This window comes from Liolophura sinensis, chromosome 1, assembly GCF_032854445.1.
Source record: "Liolophura sinensis isolate JHLJ2023 chromosome 1, CUHK_Ljap_v2, whole genome shotgun sequence".
Lineage (NCBI taxonomy): Eukaryota > Metazoa > Mollusca > Polyplacophora > Chitonida > Chitonidae > Liolophura > Liolophura sinensis.
Genome location: NC_088295.1, coordinates 32447987 through 32464304, shown reverse-complemented (window position 1 = coordinate 32464304; position 16318 = coordinate 32447987). Strand labels below are relative to the sequence as shown.

Genomic DNA, 16318 nt, shown 5'->3' with positions numbered 1-16318 from the left:
AATAAAGAAACTCCAAGCAGTTTTGCCAAGCATTTAATACAGTTTCATGTCATGCAGACCTGCTGGTATTTTGAGCTGTAAGAACAACCACAAACTGCTCTAAATATAATAATAGTAATATAGATTTCCAGGAGGATAGCACTTTGTGTGGATACATGGGTGCATACTGGAGCAGTAAGAATTCACTTGGACCCTACAGGCTTTGCAGAAAATCAGATTTAAGAGTGTAAACTTTTATCAGTTGTACAGTCCATGGAACTATTGTCACCTTAGGTCTGACCACACATGACACCAAGTGTTATCTTTGTACTTCAGGAAAACAGCCAAAATGAAGGTATATACAAGACACCCATAAAAATTAAATATATGGTATGCACTTTAAGTTTAATTCTGTCATGGTCCAAATGTCTTAGCACGCAGTGATAATTATACAGTACTGCAGGCATGTATGCATATACATGTATGTTGGACACAGACATGTGTACGTGTGCTAATCTAGCACATCTGATCATGCACAACACAGTAACAACATTCTTGTGTCCAACACTACATGACAGCTACGTGACTTCAATAGATAATGTAAAATAAGTAGATATGTATATTTTTGCCTATGTATTTTCTAAAAACTTCAACACCTGGTATATACACTAGGAACATCAGATGTGACCATATACAAAGCCAGCCTCCAAAATTGACTTCTGGGCCAAACAGTTCCTCAAAGTGGATCTTCTGAGCAAGCCTGATTTTGATGAGTCAGATGGGTTATGCCCAACAGACATGTTTTAAAGATGATCCAAGGGAAAACAGCATTTTAATTGTGCACATTTATATACGGCAATGGTAATTAAGCATGAGTATTTTCATGTGCAAGCTAATTACCTAATCTTCAGGCATTCCACCCTGCATTTATACTTTGAGAACACCATAGACAAACACTGTAGTTTCTTAAAGGAGAAAAGGTTTGCATGTAGTTAACCAAAGAATTTTGTTTTTGGAACAATTTACAAAATTTAGAAGGCTGACTAATAAGTTTAGGGTCTACGGACTATCCAGTGAAACCAGTTCTGATATGTGATTTTTTAGCCATTACAAACATATGTACACTGGAGGTTCAAAGTTGTCCTTACACTGTACTACATGTATGACCTAGCCTGCACTGCCACATAGTTTGGCTGCTGTAGGCCACTAGATCCTTTTGTCTACACTATCAGGGGACAGAAAACAAATTTCCTATCAACTGAACACTTTCTATATCAGCATTATCAGAGTAACCCACTTTTCCTAAAGCTAACTGGTCTGGTGAGGTTTAAGTATTAAATAAACATACCCATTAAAGCTTTCTTTAGTTGGCTATTTTCAACAGAGAATGGTAACTCTGAGAATCTACTGCTGTGTGCCTTTGTCTCCTAGCTTTAATCAATAAACTCGCTGGTATTAGGCTTACATGTAAATATAATCTTGAAACCCATAAAACAGATGAAAATATTTCAGCATGACATGATGAAAATCTGTTCAGAAAGGGCTATAAAGCCTTCTACCGTATTTGAAGGCAAAAAAATATCTGAGTATGTTGTTATAAGAATGCCAATCACGGTACTTTGTGGTCAATGGATATAAGCCTGAATCTGATATTATCATGTTGTCATTCCACCAATGAGATGATATGAGCCCTGGCACCGACTGGCCACCGTTTAATTAAGAGAATTGGTTCTACTGGGGAGAGATGCCTTCATCAATCAGTTATCAGAGACATAAATCCTGATTAAGTACACATTAATGACAACTGGCAGTCTTGCAGATAATGGTATCTCAGTATAAAGTCATGATATGGTAACTGGCTATAATATAGATTGTCCATAAGCAAAAGCTGAGCTGCTGACCAGGAAATAAAAAACAGTTGATTAACTCAAACTATCTACCAGGTATGGCACTGATTTATAGATCAATCCAAACACATGCATTAATAGTTGACAATCTACCATTATTACAAATGCACACATACATGTACTCATTAAAATATGACTTTATACACATAAATATAACTTACATGTATAATCTTATACACATCTTTTTTTATGTTTTTTTATTTTTATTACGAACTATTTTTTTTCCTAGTTTCAAGGATATATTTCTGAGCAAGTCACATGTGTATAAAGACTTTGGCACTGTGGGTCATCTTAGTATCAAAACACATTAAAAATATGTTGATATTTTATCTCTGATGGCTTAAAATATTAAGGGTCTCAAGGATTAGCCTCTTTCCAGCCATGTGCCAGAGATATAATGCTCTTTGTATGCGGGTTATAAATGACATCAAGCCAAACATTATGTGCTCTCTGAAAGGCTTTATTAAGTTTGCTGCCTTTACATGGAAATGTGATATCCGACTCATTTTCATTTATGAGGTATTCCTGAACTTGTAATGTTATGTCCTAATAAACAGAATTTTATTCATCTTGACTGACATATATTCTCACAATGATAGGCTCACTTGAGGACAACAACCATTTGATTCCAACTTCTACTGGCTTAAATTTAGTTTCTGAAGGATAATTCAGTCCCCAGAGAGAGGAAAGGGATGTTACCAGCAATTGGCCTGCGGCACACACTTTACCATAGATTACCAGGCATCTGGCAGTCATTACATTACACAAGTCCACCACAAAATGATCCCTAATAGTCTCCTTATCTATTTTTGTCCATCTAATTCAGACATAGGTGTACATATGTATTATGAATAACCAAGTGCTGACAGCTGAACTTGAGTTTAAGAGGTGAACAAATGAAGGAGTGTAGCATCGCCCCTGGGGGATGATGACCCAACAGGGGATGTTACTATGCTAATAGCTGTGGAAAAACAAGGCAAAAAATTTCAGGAAACTGGTAAGTTATATCTCAGACATTTTTTTCTCACACATCTGCTGGTTGTGGTATGTGCTTGTTTGGCTTGAGGTCTAATTAAGAGGTGCAGAGTGACAGGTCTTGCATAGTGCTAGTATATCAGAGTAGGTCTTTTACCATGTACCACTTAACAGATTAACACAACACCCCAGTGGAGTTAACATCACTCTCTCCCCCAAACCTTCAGCTGATTAGGGCACTGCTCTACCCACACAGATTCTCTACCGCAGTGTATCCTGTCAGAGTGAAAAATGACAAGTCAGGCCCTCAGACTGCTGAACAGTTTAAGGTCCACAAATGTTCACAGAAAACGTAATGCTGTTATAAAGGTGTCTGAGAAATGCAATACCAACTGCAAGTCTTTCTTCTAACACTGATGCATACTGATATCAAATGTGTTAAAGAAATCCAACAAGTTTACTAATCAAAACCATTAAAACAATGAAAATTGTTCACACCAGTACATGTATTTGACATAAAAGTCCTAAGACATCCATTGATTTTAGGAAAGTCTACAAAATGTACAAGTAAAATGATACGTTCATGAAAAATGTTAGCTTTACCACCAGATGTAATATCTTAGGACTTCCTCTAAAAATGTTTTATGCATGGGCATATTTTCAGGGTAACTACAAAATGTACCATGTATTTTTCTTGTTCTAACAGACCATGTAGGCATGTCATGCTCATTTTGACACAGCATTTATCATATCAAAGCCCCTTGTTTCACACTCTCTTACTAATTAAATCTAAAAGTATGATGTATCCTATATTTACAGTTTACAGGAATTAATCCAACTTGCTAATCCCTAAGCTTAAGTCAGTGGATTGGATTAGGTGCCCTCTATATATGATCCATAAAGTAAAGCATGAAGTTTTTAACCAACTTACATGTATCTACATGAATGGACAAGCCTACATGGTTATGCATCTATGTGGCAAAACCATAGGAATGCTATTCAGTCAGCATTTGTGTGAACATATCACTATAACTATTTGTACATTTTACACAAAACTTGAGCAAAACTTACGCACACTGTCCACGCAGACCGTTATTTTTCGGTATCTTTTATTTTCAAAATGCAAATGGATTCATGCAGGTTCACTTTGAGGGAATCCAGCAGAATCTAGCACCACAAAGCGGTTTTCCTCAAGTTAATTTGGATTCCATGTTAATAACTTTTAAATTGGAACTGGAAATTCGAGTCAGAAAATTCAGTCATTCAGATAATCGCTTAAAGATTCCCTTTGTTTTGGTTTACGGGAATCATAACGAGAACTGGATTATCAGATTACCCACGAAAATAAAGCCCTGAAATATACATGTGCATATTACATCAGAATTTATAACACATGTACAGAGGAAAAGTATATTAAGCTACAGGTAATTCCCTACATGAAAGCTGATGTGTTGGCATTGTTGAAATCTCTAATGCAAACACTGTGTTAAATGGTATTTGTTCATTGTAGAGTAAAACCGTTAGGTGTAGGCTAGCCAACATTTTCTGGATGAGGTCAGGTTAAATTCAGTGGCATCCAGGGCTTGCGAATAAACACAAGTTAAGTTGTATTTGCACTGTAGTGTGTCCAGGGTTTGGCAGACCTGTGTTACAAAGTATACTAATATACATTCAGAGCAAAGACGTAATAAAGTACCAGGTAAATAACAGTTTTTATTACGTAGCTATACATACAAATGCTACTGAAGTAAATTTATGTCTCCTACTTTATGAAGTAGACAGGCCTGTGAGCTGGTAATACACACTGTAACACTGATTAAAGTCACGGTGTAATGGGAATACATGAAGGCCACACACCTGCTGAGTGGGATGAATAGCTGGTATCAGGAGAAGACTGCTATATACTATGTCAGTACCATCAAGGAAATACATAAACCTATCATATAACCTACTACATGTACCCTGGTTTCAACCAACTTGTGAAAAGCAAACCAAAAATCTATACAAAATCTACACCTGGACAGCGGAGTACTCCTTACATTTGCCCCTCTGGGCGGCATTTCTTACTGCCAGAATAAGTCATGGACGAGTGACTAAGATGCTTGTTTTTCAATTGCTATGACTGACAATGTACATGGTGTGGGTTCAAATCTGGCTTTGGACAAGGAATTTGTGCTTTCACTGTTTGTGAAGCCTTAGGGAAAATAGAACATTTCAGACATTTGGTCACATATGGGCTGTGTATCCTGTGCATGTACTTATGCAAAACAGCCAAAATACAGGTTCTTAATCTGGGTGCCCTTTTGAGTCCTATGACTTCGAATCAGGAACGTGTTCTTACTTCTTACCAATAAAAAATAAATGGATAACACCTGTTTGTACTTTCTGAACATCAAATCGATGAAACTAAACACATCTTAATTCAAAGTTTCAGTCCTGTCTTAATCTTGGTGATAAATTAGCTAAATTGAGGCACTTCTCATTGGTATCTCAAAAATGACCTGCATTTATTCCTAGTACATGAGTAGTTTCTAGAAGCTGGAAATCCTGGCTGTCAGCTTGCTCTCACACTCACAATACCTGTGATGTCTGAATGATTAAGGGTGCTCATTACACAGGTCCCTGTGAACAGAGAAGGCCTACTTACTCTTACAGAAGTAGGACCACACATCACTGTTGTGTGCTTGACAGTGCCATCATTAGTCTCGGCAGGATCACCTGTTCTACCCTACTGATACTGTCACATCAGGTGGCTGGCTTCTCTAGAAGTCTGCTTCAACCTTAAAGCGCGCATGAATACTGATGATGATAAAGATAATCTGTATATCCTAAAACACTGAGTTATCCCAATTGTTCAGGGCTTAATGTCATGACTGTATTACCAGTACATGGCGTCATCTACATTCAGTTCAGTCAAAAGCTATGATATGTATCTATTTTCTACAAGTCATGGCCAGCTACATGTATCTCCTATCTCCTGTAATAGCAGACAATCAATATTATGAGTTTAATGGGTTACCTTAGGTTGTCAGTGCAGTGCATCCATTTTTCTTTTCCTATGTTTTCATTTGTTTTTTTATCCTGTGGGTGGCTGATTAAAATACTTGGGCCAAGTAGCACCTCCACATCTATATAAGCCTACATGTACTTGTGGGCAGCAGGAGACTGTATGCATTACAATAGATAATGTGAAAGAGAGGTTGAAGACCAAATTAAACCTCTGATAGTGTGTGCATTGAGCATAGAGTCTTACACTACTGATGCTTAATTCTTTGTTTTCTGCCCTTACTACTTTGAAATCTTGATGCGGGTGGAGGAACAAATTTAGTTTTTATTACTGTATTATAATGTCACCTTGTATGACAATTTCTGAGAAAGACACAAAATAATGAATAATGAATTCCAGTGCAGAGTACAACAATATGCGGGCAGTGATGGAAGGCACAGAATCAAATGTAATAGGGTTTATGCTCTGTTACTAAACAGCATTTCAATTAATGCATATCAACAAACAATTTATCCTTCCAAACAATTTCTGTGCAATATACAGTATGTATCTGCATCAGAAAATATATATGACAGTTTACTGGAGTTTTTGATCTATTTATTTAAAATATCTTGTAAACTGGTCTAAACACATTATAACCCAACAGCAAACTAATTTGGCAGATTAAAGCAAAGAAGTAATACAAGTAAGAAATTTAAACTGTTGATTAAGTTTATCAGGTTATAAACAAGAAATCTACATCCTTACGTACTTGAAAAACCTCTATACTTGCATGTCCTCCTCACAATCGAGAAAATTGAACCTAATGTCAATCATGATCATTAAACCAACTCCTTCTTAATTGCATGTTCATTATTTATGCCCAGCTAGAGGTGTGTGATGGTTACGACAATCAGAGTTCGGGCACGTCGCCGTAACGTCCCGCCCGGATAGGTGCACCGTGTCGGGAAGAAAAAGTTCCCTGCTGACAGGTGACCGTCACACAGTACCGAAGATATCAGTGCACAGTCCTTGTATCAAAGGCAACAACATCAGCGAAGCAGATCGCACCACGCCTTTGGCACAGCGATAAGAAATGGAGCAAAGTAACTCACCTGTCGTCATAAGCGAAGGTCAGCATGTAAGGTGTTGATATAAAGGACAAATGCCAAGAGACTGGATGCTATGACAGGGATGTATTCCATGCTCCTAACTCCTGTGCCATCTCCTCGTCAGTCCAAACCCGAACACCCGCTCGTACGGGAAACCGCGGTGAAGTTGACCTCACGCATGCTCATACATCGGCCAGTACCGGTTTGTCAATCAATACTTTAGAGGGCGTTCCCAAAGTGAGGCTCTAGAGTGTGGGCATGGTGGCTTCATGCAGTTCACATTAAGACTATGATTGATAAGGACCACAGTAGCCTCCAGTAATACCAAGGAGTATGAAGCGAAGGGACGAAGTTGCGATGCAAGGAGGCGAAATTGCCATCTGCAGGGGCGACTTTGCGATGCGAAGGCACGAAGTTGCGATGCGAAGAGAAGAGAGGATAATCCCAATAAAGTTGCGATGCGACGAGGCGAAGTTGCGATAAAACGATCAGGCCTGGGACAAAAAAGTCCTTTTGTTGTTAATAAATATAAATAATACAGTCTGTGAACTTGTGTTTTGTGTATCTGATTATTAGGTCACCATTCAATGTTAAGACAAAAGAGTTAAACAAAACTGTATTGTGGATCTATGGCATCATCTAAACGGGTGACGATTCATTTCTGTTATCAACCCAATAAAAGTGGCATTTGATAAATTTTAAGTCGGCTAATTACGAGTTAGTATCATTCAGTGGACGACCAATGACAAACCTTGACAAGATCTACCCTATTACCGACTGAGCATTCCCAAGGTCATCACCACAGCAGCAGGTGCGCTGGTATATATAGGTAAGTAGTGAACACAATATCGGCTCTACAGGTGTAGGCCTACCTGCAGTAATTAACGGTCTTTGTAGTTTGTTTTATAGATGAAGATGAAATGCCAGCGAAAAGCCAGATAGATAAATTTTTACATACATGTATTTTTAGAAAATTTTTGCTCTTTACAGCTTTTACAAAGAAAAGAACTGTAAGAGCGTAATTGCTCTTAGATGGAAATGGGATGATTTATTAACAAAATCGCACGACTTGACAGGCGTTTTAACACCTGGATACACAGTCTCATTATTCAACAAATGGTTTTCTTGTTCTCTCTGCACAGATTTTCAACAAAATAAATAAAACGGCATAAAGGGCAAAGCAGAGAATTACATCCACGCATGATTTATAGGCTATAGCGGCAACACCTTGATTTTTTTTTTAATTTCGGACATTATTTAAAAAAAAAACAAAAAAAAAAAAACAAAAAACAGAAATATATGCATCAACAAACGATTTTAAGGAATTAATTGTAACGTGTCCTTTCGAATTTATTTCTACCTGTTTACATCTCCATGCTACAAGATACGAATTTGCTTAAAATCCAAATAAGAAGATTCACTTTCCGAGGCGACTTTTTGGAAAGTTTGGTGCGGTATGTATATTGAAACTAGAATTTCACGTTTGTATCATTATGAAATCCTGAACAAAGTATGCTGTCATATATGTATTATAATTGAAAAGTGTATTCAAACACCAGAAAAAAATGTGGGCGTGTCTAATTGTGGTGTTAATAACTAAATATTGTGCATGATGTATAATATTGTACGGAGAATGACGTGTCGCCGTGGAAACTGTGATATGGTCAATATAGCTGTATATAACTGCTCGCTTATTTGTTTCACATCTCACCCCAAAAATCCTTCGAACATTTATACCGCATTCAATATTTTTTCCGATACAACGGTCTTGGGTAAACAAGGCCCGTAGCTGTCCCAAGCCCCCACTGTGTGTGCATATATACGGCCGAGGCCATGGTCGGGCCGCGACACCCCCTAGGAGGTTACACATTACCGGCCTCACTGCCCCCATCTCTGACCCATAGCCGGCCAAACGGGCACGTCCTCTCTCCAACTGCAGTGTGTACTCTCAAACAATTACCCTGTGTGCAAGAAGAAAACACCGACACTCTTGCCATTCCATAAGATTATTTACAAGTTCCAATTTGTTAACCGTTTCTTGGAAATGGCTTTAAAGTTCTAAATGGAAGTAAAATCCGTCGTTAATTGATTTACTCATCATAGGGGCCTATATAAAGACCCATTTGTACGCATCCTTTTCCAGGAAGAGAAAGATGTTTACCCCATAGGCCTACCTATGCAATTACCTTTATGATCACGATGGCTCATGTGCACCGATTACCACTATACAGGTGAAGATTTCAAAGTCAAAATTAATAACATTATTTAGAGCAAGTGTTTTTCAATAATTTTGACGTGGATATGCAAGTTATAATAAAATTTCAGAAATACGTAGAACTTTATATAGATATGGATTCGAATCCATTTAGTCCCTTTTTATATTCATTTCCTCTCCATCACAAACATGTATATTCTTAGATTTAGCGTTTCAGATAGTCACAAAATGGCTTTTGTAACTATATGTACATATTGTTAAAGCATGTCCTCTTCCTTTGCCCAATTTGCGCATGTTTTCCAGAATTAGGTAAGAAGTTTCGCCACATTATATGACTTAGAACCATAAACACAGGATGAGTTTTACCAGTGTAATGCATGCTGTTATTGATATTTACACATACCTAAATATATGGCTTTTGATATAAAAACTACTTTAATACACTCCTTAATTTAAAAACACGTATATATAAGGTCGTGCACAAGCGCACGTATGAAGTTTTGCCTTCGTGAAACATGAGGTGGAGATTACTGAATTACTTTTAATAACGAAAGGTCAGCACACAATCGCTTTTTCTTCACCAGAACACACATACATATATATGTGTCTTATACACAAAAATTCTTGCTATCGATTTTGGACTGCAAAAATATGCAAAGACGGTTTGTATGCATTGAATACGTTTTCCATAGTAACACATTTACTCTTCAAAGTGAGGGGTTTGTTGACAGTGGTGTTATAATCTCACGGTTTGAGTTTGAAGTGGAAAGTGGTGAGAGTCCGTTGTTGACACCTGTTCATAGATAGGGCAAACATTTGAGGGAATACGCCTGGCATTACAATGCTGTTGCCGTATTCGCGCCTCCGATATATGGCCCAGTATGCGCCGCGACTTAAAGTGGAGGTATACAGACTACTCAAGTATACTAACGGTGTGTAATCATTGCCTGTACACAGTAAGCGGCATAGACTAATGGTGTCCATACGTGTGTCGTGTCGTAAATGGAATACCGGTCTATGCATGAGATAAAACATAATAATCTATACGACTGAAATGTTCTTAAGTACGGCGTAAAAGACCAGTCAAGTAAATAAATAAATAATCATATACCATCTTGCAATGTATGTTTTTACAGCATATGTTTTTCACATGTATCCATGCAGGGAATTCAGTGTTATATAACATATACCATATACCGTCATTCAAAGAAGAGAAAAACAAAACATGAAATATATATAAGGGTCAAATCAGATGGACCACAAAACTGCATCTAACACGTGCCGATTTTAAAGTTCTATTTTTACCCAGAAAAGTGCAATTTTTACAATTATCTTTCTGGTGAGGCATGATTACACTTAATGTCTTTGTTTTTTCTTACTTTGTTCACTTTTTTATATATTTCGAAAAAATGTAATAAATGCGTGTATATATAATTTTCACCCCTTTACACGTAGACGTATATATGTATATGGCAGTATATATAATTAGTCATATAACTATATTACTCTCTCACTCTGTTGGAGAAAGTGAAACTCCAGTCCAGTATGCAAGTATAGATTAATCGGCTTTATATTAAGGAAAGTAATCTGTTAACTGTAAGAGAAAGTTTGATGTCTGACTGGTGCTAGAGTATTCTGTTATTATAACATAACAATGTGCCATGTATTCAACATAATAGCGTGTTAAACTTTATTTTTTAATGAGTAGAATAAGTGTGCTATGTTTAACAGAGTAAACAGAACAGAGTCTTGCATCACTCAAACAACATTCTGTTAAATTTAACAAATCATTGGTAATATATATATATATATATATATATATATATATATAATATATATATATATATATATATATATATATATATATATATATATATATATATATATAGGACTATATACTAGAGGTCTGCATGTGCATGTAATACATGCAAGTATCTTGTTACATGACAATAGCGAAGGTGCCAATTTATTATCCGATAGCTTGCAAGTACAACAAAACCTACAAACAAACACCTTTCAGAAAATAGACAAACTTTGACAAACCCTTTACGAGATCTCACATAATTCCGCCAAATCCCGTTGATCGTGTGATCTGAGGAATCGCCATGGTGACAAATAGCGCCTGAAATCCATTGATCTGACTGGCTGTCCGAAGTGGCGCTGCATGTGACATTCCTGCCCTCACCCAAAACCTTACATCACCGTCCCGTCACCCAAATATCTGCTCTCTCTATATGTATATATATTATAAACACCAAGCCACTGCATTTATATGGTGAATGTGCATTTAAAAATCACATTTAAAATCACGATTAAATCGATCACATATTGATAAATCATGTATGTAACTCGCATAAAAAATTTTGTATATTTGTAAAATGGGTTTCCAGTATATATGGGACCTCTGTGGCAGAGTGTTAGCGTGCGAGAGCGGCGGAATGAAACAGGGGCCTCTCATCAATTTAATGCGATCGCTGTTAGTTCAAGTCCAGCTCATGCTGGCTTCCCTCTCCGCCGTACGTGGAAGATCTGTCAACAAACTGCAGATGGTCGTGGGTTTTCCCTGGGCTCTGCTCGGTTTCTTCCCACCACAATGTTGGCCGTCGTCGTATATGTGAAATATTCTTTAGTACTAAGCTAAGCGCTAAGCACCATGAAATAAATCAAATACATGTATAGGCCCTACTTCGACATCGCGTAAGCCATAAACATTCTCCATATTCAGATATATACTATTACCTTTTTCTGCTGCTTTCTACACCAACTGGCCTAACACAACAAAGGTCAATATAAAAAATATCGCAGTATATGCAAAATTTTGTACATTGGATACATTTTTCCATATCTTATAAACGAGTTATATCGTGCATATAGAATGAAGTCCACGAACAAGTACTGACATAAATTGTACCAGTTTACATAGTTAATACATGTATATAGATGTAGCACATATATATTATAATATTTACAAAATAAATGCCATATACACTCATATTTATGTAAAACTGTGACAATTTACTTGTTCATACAGAAATTACATGTACATAAAGGCCTACATATATGTGTATATATACCATAACAATTTGTAAAGCAAAATCATGTATCTCGATGCTTGCAACATATATAGATGGTATACATGTGTATTATATGGTTTTGTACCCCATGTATCAGGAAATTCGCACACAGGGGTTCCAAGCCTACATATACTGACTCGAGAAGTTTTGGAGATACATACACGAGTCGAGGTTAATGCTATATACTCTGCTCTCAAAACTGCCTGGCCTTATCTCCCTCCGCTATCAGACAGTCTGGGATTACATCAACGTCTGGGAGAGATAAACGCGGATAATGTACCAGTTGAAAAAAGGAATGCATTATGTCAAAATTGAGGTCTTTGTTAGTTAACATCCCACAAAACACACACCGGTCCATGAACCTTTAGCATAAGTGGGTATTCATGCCGTTTGAGGTGCCCCAAAGTCACGACGACAGCTTTAATTGTCCGCATGCGTGCAGGGTGAAAACCGAACAATATCCTTGTAACTTTTTTTTTCATTTATATTTAAGAAAAACAAACGAGTTCATACAAATATAGTCACTACATATCTATTCGCTTGATCTTGTGATAACTCGTGTATTGCATGTAGGTTATACATGAATAAATAGCCTACATAAATACGTAAAAATACATGTTGGCCTATATAGGTATACACGTAACAAACAAAACCACATATATACACGGACATGGGTGAATACATCGCATATATAGACACGTGTGTGGTAATTACTGACAATCATCATGGTATTATACACGCACACACGCATGACTGCGTGAACGACTCACATGCGGTGCACATGTAAAATGATGTTGCGTCGGACGTCGAAATCGACAGGCCTATATATCAGGCTGATCAAAACAGGTTTTTCCACGCTCAGATAAACAGGTATAAGTTTTTGACACGTTATCACGTTTGGTACATAGAATCAGTTTCACTATCAGTTATGTATGATTTATAAACCAAGGTATAGAACTTCTTTCAAACTGGTTATATCACTGCGACTATCATACTATCATCCAATAAGGTCACACATTCGAACCCAACTCTCAATGTTTCGACTGAGGCTTTAAGTGAGGAGGTTTATCGGGTATCTACGAAGGTCGTGGGTTTCCTCGGGGCCCTCCAGTTTTCTCCACTGGCTCATAAACCCTACTGCCGTCAAAAAGGTGAAAATTCTTTAGCACGACGTCAAACACTAATCTGGAATAAATGAACAGAATCTAAGAAACAGCCGAATGAAGATCGATACCCTGCATGACATGACGTATATATGGCCGAAAGCCTCACTTAGAAATCTAGAGAAATTTGAAGGGGGTAGATATATACAGAGACTCAAGGGATAACTGTTTTTGTTGTTACAGGAAAAAACAATCTCGCCAGGCGTAAATCAGTCTGAGGCCTCGGTGTTAGGTTTCGAACTTCCATCAAACTTCGGTTAAGTACAGCGTGGAAGGTGACAGGTTGACCTCGTCAGACGTAACACAAACACCATTTACTCCACTAACAGTATATATTTCGTGTTCCGGTTAACACATACCATTTTCTCCCGTCAAAAGCATCAACATAACCATCCCTCATAAATCTCTCCGTAAACAATGTGGCAAACGGACGCGCAAAAACTACATTTAAGAAAACAACTGTCAAAACATGTTATAGTGATATTTTTCTGATCTTTTTTAGCACTTTATTTCAATGTGTTTAGCTTACCGCGTCAGTTGAAACTTTTTACACTGTTTCTATACAAGATAGGGCTATATATAGCATGTCCCCAGTTCTACATTGTGATGTCAGTCTTTGCTGAATGAGGTGCAATTAAAGATTGTCACTTTATGGTTGGCTGTTTGGAATACATAATATATGTTAAAGCCATAAAGCTCGTCTTAGAACTCTTCATTTCCGTTTTATACAGATCAGAAAATCCGAAAAAAACATGTGACTTTCAAAAGTGTGTGTGGAGGTGGGATGGGGCATATATTCTGCTCCCAACCTTACACACACTTTTCGACCCACCCAACCATATAAAAAATGCAACAGTGAATGCCCAATGCTTTCTTTACATTCCGTTCAGAACAGTCAACACATTTGTTTTAATTTGTTCAAACAGACTAATTCACTGTAATCTCATCAGTCAGATATTTTAATCTCGGGAAAGGCTATCATGTCGTTATTGAAAAATAATGTATCGTTAAAGGCTCCGTAGATCTGCTTGTATTTGCTTTAATTGATCGAAAAGGCTATTAGAACCTGTCTCCAGACGTCTGGAATCTAAGAGCTTCCGAGGCCTGCGCAGCCCATGGACCCTCGCCTTTAATTGACGGGGACAGTCGTTCCACTTACCTTCCTTCCGCCCCAGGCACCACCTCTCCACCCCCTGCCTGCGGGCTTGATTGCCATTGTTCACTTTATCCACATGCACTATTAAATAGTATACATTTTACAACTCATATAGCACGTATTTCAACGGAAAGTAAGTACATACATGTAAAATATGGAAACAGCCCGATTACAAAATTTGTGCAAAAAAGTGCAGTACCGGTTTACTTAATCAGAACCTTGAGGATGGATAGTTTTTCTCTTAAAATACGCTCAATCGCGTATACGGCTGTATTGGACCATTGGGCTTCCAGGGTCTTGGCGGCCTCTGGACCCTCACCTCATTGGTTGGGATAATGCCCCCTCTCCCCATCTGTTTTCATTCGCTTCCTACGCCTTTGGTATAATATTCTTACGGTCTGCATGAAATGATCTTTCAGTTCGCATATACTTTAAGCGCAATGTAGAAGTAAAAATGATGGACGCGTCAAAAGAATGCATTAAAACAGCCCTAGAAAACGGTTACTTTATATATAATAATCCGACTGCCATTAGAATTAAGCATGCACACGTTTAGATGCTAGGGAACAAGTTTCACCGAAATCGGTGCTGTACTGAATGAAGGTAATTAAGGCAAATACTCGATCGTCATTGTAAACTTAAATTTCGACGATATGCAAGATGCATCTTAAGTTTGATGAATATTGGTTGAGTACTTCGGGAGGAGTTGCATGGACAAAATCGTGTCTACAGACGAACGGACAGACAAACAGGCTGGTTCCAGTATACCCTAAAGCCGTGGGAGCCGGGGAATGTACAAAACCCCTGTTCAAAGCCGGGTTTGAATGCATATACCTCGTGTGTCGTGGAGGATGGAAAGACAAGCATTATATCCGGCAGCCGCCTGCTCTCCATATATTGACACCAGGTCGACCATTCTATACATTACGGTATATAAAAAAGAGGGAATATTACATTTCGTGTTGTACGCTTGGTAGAGCGTCCGCTTCGGGAACGGTGCATCCAGGGTCAATCATGGGTCGGGTCACACCTAAGACTTTAAAAGAGGAAGTTGTAGCTTCCCCGCTTGGCGTTCAGCATTAAGGGGATAGTACAGCGACTGGTTGACCCGTATCAGTATAACACCTCGGGTGGCGCCGCTTACTTGCCTTTGGTAAGTCGTCTCAGTGTAGCAGCACTAGATAAAAGAGCAGTTTAAATCCGTCCTGCAACAAGGAGGCACATTACATACACTCTAAGGATTCCTTCTTCATCATATGACTGAAAAATTGTTAATTACGACGTTAAACCCCAATCACTCACTCGATTTCGTTTTTATATTTCTCGTATATGCAACTGAATGTGGATGAATAAGGAATGCAATAAGGTTAGGCCGTTCACAACGTGTCTTGATAATAATACGAACAAAGGTGTACTGGTATGAAACACGGAAAATATCGATTCAATCTGGTCTATTTCTATGCACTTGATTGGTTAAATCACGATTAACACTTGTTCATATGTTAACCGTTTCCATCATCAGACGCCTGTAATCTAATTAAATATATTGGATATTAACAGCTGTGGCTAAGTTCAATGGATTATGCCCTTTTTTGTGTGTGTTTTTTTGTTGTTGTTTTATTTTTGGGATATTATACATATGTACTTCTTATGCTCAAATGTTACGCGCCAACTCAGGGAAGTATAAAGATTTCCGATTCTAACGTCTAATTTCTTATTCAACTGGAGTTAAACGCCGTATTCAAGAATGT

The 16318-nt window shown here is 37.8% G+C and overlaps 1 protein-coding gene across 1 annotated transcript in view; it reads right to left on the bottom strand.

The window, feature by feature from the left end:
• LOC135470600 (protein O-mannosyl-transferase TMTC2-like) overlaps positions 1 to 7103 on the bottom strand; it is a 32896-nt gene extending 25793 nt beyond the window's left edge. The window contains exon 1 of the mRNA XM_064749640.1: positions 6963 to 7103. Coding sequence (XP_064605710.1) covers positions 6963 to 6988 — 26 coding nt within the window. The 5' untranslated portion in view covers positions 6989 to 7103. The remainder of the gene's footprint in view (positions 1 to 6962) is intronic.
• Between the last annotated feature and the right edge of the window lie 9215 nt (positions 7104 to 16318).